The sequence below is a fragment of the Gymnogyps californianus genome, chromosome 9, assembly GCF_018139145.2.
Source record: "Gymnogyps californianus isolate 813 chromosome 9, ASM1813914v2, whole genome shotgun sequence".
Taxonomy (NCBI): Eukaryota; Metazoa; Chordata; class Aves; order Accipitriformes; family Cathartidae; genus Gymnogyps; species Gymnogyps californianus.
This window is the reverse complement of record NC_059479.1, coordinates 24,991,926-25,001,214: the sequence shown is the minus strand read 5'-3', so window position 1 is coordinate 25,001,214 and position 9,289 is coordinate 24,991,926. Positions and strand designations below refer to the sequence as shown.

General features: G+C 66.6%; 1 protein-coding gene across 1 annotated transcript; it reads right to left on the bottom strand.

Annotated features, from left to right (window-relative positions):
• Positions 1 to 4,138: 4,138 nt before the first annotated feature.
• BMP15 (bone morphogenetic protein 15) lies at positions 4,139 to 6,350 on the bottom strand. The gene is made up of 2 exons (XM_050901877.1): positions 5,700 to 6,350; positions 4,139 to 5,160 (listed from the first exon to the last, which is right to left on the bottom strand). Exons 1-2 carry the CDS (start codon positions 6,016 to 6,018, stop codon positions 4,385 to 4,387), a joined length of 1,095 nt encoding a protein of 364 aa, XP_050757834.1. The 5' UTR covers positions 6,019 to 6,350; the 3' UTR covers positions 4,139 to 4,384.
• Positions 6,351 to 9,289: the final 2,939 nt, after the last annotated feature.

The window sequence follows — 9,289 nt, the reverse complement described above, 5'->3', positions numbered from 1 at the left end:
TACATAATCACATGCACACGCACACACACATGTACACACACACATAGGCACAGGCATGTATATACACCTACGTGCATAGGCGCAGGCAGACATGCATGCATACACACAAATGCTCACACACACACACACAGGCGCACCGGCAGCGTGCGGGTGCGGTGGGCTCCTGAGGACCCCAGCACCCCTCACCCCAGGGACCCATTTGGGCAGGTGGGGTCCAAGCGGGTGCTGTGGCGGACTCAGCACCCATCGGGCGAGAGGCAGGAGCCCGTGGCTGCCACGTGCCACCCTGTGCCATCCTGGGGCGCACGTGGCCCTGGTGCCCGTGTAACCTGTCTTTGCACAGGCGGGCAGGGGCAGGAAGCTGCTGGACGCTGGCAGGGGGGCAGCGGGTTTATTGCCTGCACAGAGCATCTGAGCCGCAGCGTTGCCCCGGGGGGCTCGGGGGCACAGTCCTTCCCCAGCCCAGCCCCGCGGGGCACGCAGCTGCTGAGGAGTCCTGTCCCGGCAGCGAGCGCACGGCGCGCCCTGGTCTCCAGTGGTCCCGGTGCAGGTTGGGCTTTCCTGGGGTTGTCGGTGGCTGTCAGCACTCATACTGTGGTGGGGCACAGTGCCCGGCCCTGTGGGGCAGAGCAGCCATGAGCGCTATGCCAGGGTCCCTGGAGGGGGGCATCCCCGGGCTGGGGGCACCTAGGGTGGGGGGCAAAGCTGGGTGCTGCTGGGGCTCGGCCATGGCGGGGTGCCTAGGCTGGGGGCACTGGCACTGGGGGCACTGGGACTGGGGTGCACAGGAGGTCCCTGGGCTGAGGGCAGCAGGGTGTGACGTAGGGGTGGGGTGTCCCAGGGTGGAGAAATCCCAAAGCTGAGGAGGCTGGTGGGGTTGGGGTACTTGTGGGGCCCCACAGGGACATCGGGGTACATGGGGGGGTCCCAGGCCTGGAGACACTGTGGGGGTGGAGATACATGCGGGGTCCCAGGGACGCAGGCTAGGCTGGGCAGGGGGTGATGCGGGGGACGGGCAGGGGTCCCCGCTCACCTGCAGGCCCTGGTGACGCACTCAAGGCCATGCCGGCAGTGGGCACCCAGGGGTCTGCTGCCCACCATCCTCCAGAAGGGCGTCATGCGGGGCAGCCGGGGGGCCGTGTGCCCCCCCACCCCCCGGGGCGCCTGCAGCACCCAGAGGGGTGGACGGGGCAGGGAGGGGGGTGCTGAGCCCCCCAGCCCCCAGCGCCCACCCCCTGTGCCCGGACCCACCTGGAGGGAGCTGGGGAGAAGCAAGAGGAGGGAGAGGAGCAGCGCCAGGCCAGTGGAGGTGCCCAGGGGGGCAGGGGGGGCCCCGCTGGCCCTGCCACCTCGGCCAGTGCCCGGCGCGACGGGGGCTGAGGCTGCCATGGTGCCGCCAACTCCAGCCGTCCGGTGCCTCCACTGGGCACTGCTCCTCCCCGGTCACAGCCCTGCACAAATATTTGAGTGGCCCCGGGCAGTGGGACAGCCCCTTGTCACCCCCCTCCCCCCCGGCTGGGGGCTGCCAGCGCCTCTCTGGGGCACCCACGGGGCACCCACGAGGCATCCGGTGCCTGGGCATCACCATCTGCCTCCAGCTACAGCCCCCAGCAGGGTGCCTGGGGGGCAGCTGCGCTCCACAGCTGGGTGAGCTCCACACCCGCTGCCCCCGTGCCGTGCCTGGCCCAGTTTTGCCCCAACGCTGCTAGGGCATGCGGGGCAGGTCATCCCCCCCCGCCTGGTGTCACCCCAGAGGATGGGGCGTGCAAGGTGGCAGTGCCTGCTCGGGTTGGGCAGCAGGAGGGGGTGGCGAATGGGGACCCGGTTGAGACAGAGCAAAACCCCAGCGTGAGGTTTGGGGCAGGAGAAGGGGCTGGGAGTGGGGCAGGGATGTGCTGCCTGGCCTGGGGGAGAGCAGGGGCCCGGTGCAGCCCCCAGCGCAGGCAGCAGCCTCACAGGCAAGACACCTGCCAGAGCATGGGGTGGGGGCACGTCCCCATAGCCAGGGCTCCTGGTACTCCCCAGAGGGCTGGCACAGATGGGGTGCGAGGCTGTGCCCAAGGGGTTTGCATGGCTGTGGGACCCCCAGGAAAAGCCACCCCCGAGGTGCACCAGGCTGGGGGCCCTGCACCCTCCACCCGACTCTCCCTGGCAGCCCCGGCGCTGATGCAGGCACAGTGCCAGGGTCAGCTGGGGACAGCAGCTCTTTCCCTGAACTGCTGCTCCTCCGTCCCTTTGGCAGCACCTACCCTGCCACCAGTGCAGAGGAGATCACGCTGCTGGGGCAGCCCCTCAGTGCCTGGGGGTACCCCAGGAAGGGGTCCAGCCCAACAGGCACAAGAGCCCACCAGCACAGTGTGTACAAGGATACAGGGCTGGGACAGGCAAACTCCAGTGCCCATCCGTCTCCAGGCACCCAGCAGGTCCAAGGGGTGCCTGCAGCAGGCCAGGGTGCGGGTCCCTGCTAGGGGCAGCACCAGGCACTGGCATCCAGTGGTGCCCAGGGCTGGGAGCATGCCCAGCTCCTATGCCTTTCATCATCACTTGCCTGGATGAGTCAACACCACACGCTTAATGATTGACAAGGGAAAAATCTTCCCTCTGGGGTCAGGTCTGTGAGCTTCCAAAAAAGCAGAAGACATTCCTCTCCCACAGCCTCCTGGCTGGAGGTGTCCAGGATGGAGCCAGCTGGGGACAAGGGGCAGGAGAGGAGCCTGGGGCTCTGTGGCCTCTCACTCTGCCAGGATAGGGGAGAAACTTTGGGGTAGGGGAGGGATGGGTGCTGGCAGCACCCTGCCCCACAGCAAACACCCACAGGAGGGAAGAAGTGCTGAAACATCCCCATGGAGCTTGGACCAGCAATAACAGATGGGGCTGGAGGCCATGCGAGAGATGAGACCCTGGCAAGAGCCATGAGCTGAGGATGCAGAGGCAGTGGCAGTACCCAATTGGCAGGTGGCCCTGCCACCAAGCACTGGGGACAAGGATTACAGCTGCCACCCATGCCTCACTGCTCAAAGCGGAACTTTGCCCCAGCTTTGCAAACACAGGGCATTGCACCCAGGAACAGGCAGGTTTGCCTGCAGACACCTTCCCAAAATAGCCCTGGCAGCCAAATGCCTTGGCTGCGGTGACAGACAGCCTGGGGAGACCCAGCTCATTGGCCCCCCCATGGTCCCCCAGGAGCTGCCCCATATAGAGGGATGTGGGACATCTCTTGTCCCCAGCCCCACCGAGGCAGCTGCCTGCAGCCACATCTGGTGTCCCCCCCGCGCCAGGCCAGGTCTGTGCTCCAGGGGAGCCTCTTCTCCCAGCTCCTGCTTGAACCAGCTGGGATTTACCCCCTGCACACAGGAGGGAGCAGCACCCACCCTCTCCAGTGCAAGCACAAGGGTAGCTGCACAGTGACATAGTCTATGCCAGCCTGTCCCGCGGGGCACCCGCTGCACCCCAGGGACAGAGTAAGAACAGACCAAAATGGTCTTTAGCAAAATCCATCAGTTTATTTACACAGTCAGCAATAAATAGAGGAAAGCCAGGCGGCAGGGGAGCTGGGAGTGGGACCGACCCCTCTGGGAAAGGGGACAGGCCGGGAGCCCAGCAGAGCCCAAGCCCCTTAGGACAACAAGGGTGCGAGAAGGCAGAGGGACACCACGACAGGGGTCTGACCCCTGGAATAGGGTGAGACCCGAGCCCTGCTAGAGGGCAAGCCAAGAAGGTGAAGGACAGGGGTGGCAGAGGCAGCAGCGGGCAGAGCCCAGCACAGGCAGCTGCCTGGACCCCAGCACTGGGAGCAGAGCTGGCAGCTCAGGTCCCTCCAGTTTTCACAGCCCCCCAGAGCAGAACTGCAGGGGAGGAGAGGGGCTTCCCCCCCCCAGCCCAATTCCCAGCCCAGTGAGATGCCACCACAGCTGGGACTAGACAGGATGGAGTGCATGTGAGCTGGGAAGGAATCCCACGGGCAGGGTTGCGCCGGATACTGACGGCACCAGCTTGGTGCCAAGCACAGGGACACCTGGACCGCTCACCCTCCCTGCCCTGGCTCCACCAGAAGACCCCAGCCACCTTTTAAGAGCTTCGTGCTCCAGACCAGGGACCCAGCTCTTCTCTGGGAGCATCAGGCCAAGCCCCCCCACCCCCAAAAACAGGCAGCGGCCGTGGGGCTGCAGGAAGGACAGATGCCACAGGGCAACCGCCCTAGCACAGGCTCCTGCCTTTAAAAACCTACACTTTACATAAAACTGCCATTGTAAAACCTTCCCACAGAGCAGTGCCGCGCGGGGAGGGGGGACAAGCCCGCCCCAGGCAGAGCAAGACAAACCCTAAAGTCCGGATCCAGCAGGGACAGGCAGAGCCTGGGGGCGATGTGCCAGGGCAGCAGGCGTTACCGGCAGGTGCAGGACTCTGCGATCATGTTCTCGTACTCCTTGTAGAGGATGCTGCCGTCGCGCTCGATCATGAGGACGCTGATGGGGCTGTACCGGTAGGGAACGCAGGAGGGCCAGGGCACGTTGGCATCCACCAGCTGATGGACGAAGCTCTGCACCACGGCATGGTTGGGCGCATGGTAGTCGTAGCGGAGCAGGCGGGGACAGGCGCCCTTGCAGTAGCGCGGGTTGTAGCGGTGGGGAGCGATGATCCAGTGGTCCCAGCCCAGCTGGGCGAAGCTGACTGGGAAGGGGCGCAAGGAGCAGTCACTCTTCTCCCCTCCCTGCTCCCGCAGGTAGCCAGGCAGGTCGTGGGCCAGCGTCCCCGTGTCACGCCGGTGCCGGTGGGGCTCTGCCGCCGGAGGTGCCAGCCCAGCCCGGGTGTCATTGAGGTAGAGGAGGAGGAAGGGGTGGCTGGGGGCCACTGGGGCATCGCGGCCCCCCGCCCGGCCGGCACGCACACAGACATGCCGCAGCGCCAGGCTCCCCGCGCTGCCATTCCCCGGCATCAGGTAAGGGGTGACGTCCGCTTCGGCCCAGCCATGGCGGGGGTGGGCAGCAGGGCTGAGCAGCACCCCGGGTGCCTTGCTGGTGGCCACCAGCTCCAGGGCGCAGAGGAGACGACCACGGGCCAACGGGAGGCTGGGCAGGTAGACCACAGTGGCTCGGAGGAGGTGCTCGGCCTCAGGCTGGCCCTCCAGGCGGTAGGTGAGGGGCTGCATGTACCAGCGACCTGCGGGGAAGCAGTGGTCAGTGCCCCCCAGTATAGCACAGCAGGCACCACGCCAGCACAGCCTTCTCCCAGGGTGCTGCCGCAGCCCTGCACAGCGCAGTGGAGCCCGTGGCATCACCACCCTCAAAGCCCACAGCAGCCAGGTGCCCCAGTACGAGGAAGGAGCCTCAGCAAACAGCAGCCGTGTGCCGCAGCTCACCGGTGAGGTGAAGGGCAAAGAGCGGCTGCAACAATTCCCATCCTCTGCACCAACACCTCTGGCCTGGCACAGCATCGGGCAGGATGGGAAGGGGAGAAGGGCACGTGGGGCCAGCGATGCCCTTGCCCATCTCACCCCTGCAGCAGGGAGAGCCTGGACCCCCTGCCAAGGGGGACACCACAGCCAAGGGCAGCCCCACAGGGCACAGAACATGCCAGCCCTGGCTGGGACACTGTGAAGAAGGGGAAGGAGGCAGGCAGAGACCCCCCCCAGAGCTCAAGCCCACCCCACTACCTCTGCTAAGCCCCTGTACTGCCTTTGGTGCCCGCCTACTCCTTACCTGCCCAGGGCTGACCCCCGTGGGAACTGGCCTGGACCAGGCGGACGGTGTTGGTGTCCAGGCTGCGGCCGTGGCGGGGTCGTCCTTCGCGGTCGGCGGCACGCCGGTACAGGTCCAGCATGTAGCGCAGGGGCTGCCCGCTTGCTGGCCCTGCTCGCCAGCCCCAGCTGCCTGGTGCCTGCACTTGCAGGGCCTGCAGGAGGGGCAGGGGGGGGACCGCAGGCAGGGAGCCGGGGGGCAGCAGGGACTGATTTGCAGCCCGGGAAAGGGGCATAGCGAGGAGGAGGAGGAGGCTGGTGAAGGGATGGAGCAAAGCCATGATAGGTGGGGGTGGGGTGGGTGAGCGGGGCAAGGTAGGGCTGGCCGGCAGCAGGATTAGTGGGAGCCTGCAGTCATGCTTCTCCCCCCCAGAGAGGCAGAGCTGGTCGTGGGCACCAGCAAAAGGAGACCCCAAGGTGCTGCCAGCTGTTATCAAGCCAGGACAACCATGCCAGCTGCTTCAGCTTGGCACAGGAACAGAAAGGTGCAGGGGGTCTGTATGCAAAAAGGGGTGCAAATTCCAGACTAAAACCCAGACCAGGGGCAAAGCCAGCCTGACAGGAGCCTGGCTACAGGGGCTGTAAAAGTGCCGGGGTGGGGGAGTGGGGTGGAGGGGAGGTGAGGTGGGGTGGGTGGGGAGGACCAGCTCGCTCAGCCCACCTGCTCCTGGCCGGCCTCCTCCTGCAGCATAAGAAGTCCCGGCCCCCGGGGCCCGTTTTAAAGGCATGGCCCCAATCAGGGTTTAAAGGGCCAGGAGCTCCCAGGGTCCCAGGGGAGCGGGGCTGGAGCCCAGCGGGGTGCTTCGCTGCCCTGAGAGCCCCTCCAGCTCCCCCCCGCTCCGTGCCGCCTCTCCGGCAGCGGGCTCGGCACCTTCGTGCCCATTGCTGCAAGCTGGTACGCGCTGCGAGGGCAGGCACAGAGCCTGGGGGTGTGCTCCCAGACCGGCCCTGCGGCACAGCCAGGCTGCCCAGTGCCTCACTTTCCCCAGCTGAGAGATGGGCATCAAGCCCAGGGACCGTGGCACTGAGGCACGTGGGTGGGCAGAGTGACCCAGAGTCCAGCAGCGCTGAGCACAGCCGGGTCAGCCGGTGGTACCCACGCTGTGGGCATCACCATGCCCGCAGCTTTGCCGGGCTTGGCCATCCCAGCTCCGAGGTCTTTCTGCTAGCACCTGCCCAAGGCCGAGGGGTTGCGAGAGTGATGCCCACCCTCTCGCTGGCACGGGTCATTTGAGGCATTGCCCTTACATGGGACATTGCCCTCCAGCCCCGGTGCCACTCGGTGGCTCCATGGTGCTTGCCCGAGGCAGGCTCTGTGGGTGCACCACAGAGCAGGGTGCGGGCACCCGTGGCCCATGCCCCTGGCAGAGCGCCTGTCGCAGTGCCCAGCCCCATCGGACACTGCTGCTCTCCTGCCGGGGTGGAGGGGGCCGGGTGGGGTGGACACTCTGGTTGGGAACCACTGGGGCTGGCACAGGGATGTGGGGGGAGCTGGGGGATGTGTTGGTGCCTACCTTCCCCTGGGTGCTGCCCACCCTTCCTGGTGCCAGCCAAGCACAGCGGTAAAGGCGGGGGGGGCCATGTGGGGGGGTGCCGGGGCGGGGGGGGATGCGGTGCTTAATGGAGTGTGGGGCCACGTGACGAGCCAGGGCGCAGAGCCCTCACGCCTGGCCAGGCAGCCCTGGTTACTCATTTGGGAAAGGGCACGGGGGCAGCCGAGCCCAGCGGAGGCTGGGAAAGTCCGGGCATGGCAGGAATCGGCCATGAGTGGGGGGCACGGCAAGGGGGGCAGCAAGGCCGTGGGGGAGAACAGGAGAGTCGGGTGGACATGTCAAGGCCGTGTGAGGGGGGCCGTGCATCGCTGCTGGGTGGGCTCCAGCACCACAAACAGCCTGGGGACCGCCCCGTCCCTGTGCCCTGGGACCCCTGGGCACAAGGACAGGGCACACGTACTGGGCTGCCTGCAGCCGGGCTGGGCAGGGCACAGGCAGGGTTCAAGACAGGCGCCAGTGGACGGGGGCTGCCAAGAAAAACTCGAGGGACCCTTCCTGCGCCAGGGCTGAGCAACCCTGGGGGGTAGCTTGCCAGCCCGGCACAGCAAGCCCACCCTCCCGGGATGTGGTGCTGCGCCGCCCAGCCTGCAGGCAGCCAGGGGCCGCAGGCATTGCTGGCAGGGCAGAGCTTTCCGGGCCGGCTGCGCTGTCTGGGAAGGAGATGAGTAAGAGCCGGGGCCCCGGGCGGGAAGGGGAGGAGCGGGACTCCTGGGCTCCCCTGGGAACCAGCGCCGATCCACTCCCACCGCCCCCAGCTGCCGCCCGCCGCCTCCTTCCCCTGCCTCAGTTTCCCCAAAGGGGCACAGCAGCCCCTCCTGGACCTGGTGGGGGAAAGGCGGAGGTGAAGCATGGCCATACTGCCACGCACGCCCCGGGGTGCCTGGCAGGACAGGGTGGGGGCCGGAACGGGCAGGCCAGACAGGAGCCGGCAGCACGTGCTCGCCCGCAGGCAGCAGGGCTCAGGGCGCCAGCGTGATTGCCGGGGCGGGGTGCCGTGGGGAGCCTTCTACACTGGGGAGCTGTGGCGGGTGCTGCATCACCCCACTGCCGCTCGAGCAGGCACTCCCTCGCACCTGCGTGAGCACTGCCAAACTGCCGGCCACACTGCGCCGCTGCGCTGGGCTGAGCTGTGCCAAGCCGAGCCAAGCCGTGCCATGCCAGGCTGAGCTGTGCCGAGCTGGCCCTAATGGTGCTGGTCTCTGGCGGCACCATACTGTGCTGGGCTAAACTGGGTCGTGCTGTGCTGAACCGTGCCAGGCCAAGCTAAGCCAGGCCAGGCCAGCTGTGCTGAGCCAAACCGTGCCAGCTCTGCTTGTCCATGTCAACCCAAGCTGAACTGCACTGAACGAAACCAGGCCAGGGCAAGAGGAGCCAAACCAGTTCAGGCCCCTGGCCGTGCCATGCTGTACCAAACTGAACTGTGCCAGCCCTCTGTCGTGGCATGCTAAGCCGAGCCAGAACGTGCCAACCCAGATGAGCTGCACTGAACCATGCCGGGCCGAGCCATGCTGGGCCAGCCATCCCATGCTGAGCTGAGCCAAATTGTGCCGGGCTGAGCTGTCCTGTGCCGTGCTGTGCTGAACTGAACTGTGCCAGCCCTCCATGTCATGCCATGCTGGGCTGAGCCAGACTGAGTCGAACCATGCTGGCTGGGCCATGCCAAACTGAGCCAAGCAGCTCAGTGCAGGTCCCTGGGCTGAGCCGTGCTATGTCAAGCCAAGCTGAGCTGAGTAGCAACGGTGCCGTGCTGTGCCATTGTATGCTGAGCCATGCCACGAGCTGAGCCACGGCAACCTGTGCCATGGGCTGTGCTGAGCCGTGCCATGGCGTGCTGAGCTGAGCCAAGCCGTACCGAGCTGAGCTGTGCCGTGGCTGTGCTGAACTGGGCTGAGCCGAGCCGTGCCAAGCCAGGCTGTGCCATGCCGTGCTGAGCCATGCCATGCTGCGCTGAGCCGAGATGTGCTGTGCCCAGCCAAGCTGAGCCATGCCAAGCTGAGCT

Excerpts from the sequence above, each read along its gene's own strand:
- BMP15 (XM_050901877.1), bottom strand. The coding sequence starts at position 6,018 with ATGGCTTTGCTCCATCCCTTCACCAGCCTCCTCCTCCTCCTCGCTATG. Across the intron at positions 5,161-5,699 it reads CGGGGGTCAGCCCTGGGCAG|GTCGCTGGTACATGCAGCCC; the intron begins GTAAGGAGTAGG and ends GCTTCCCCGCAG.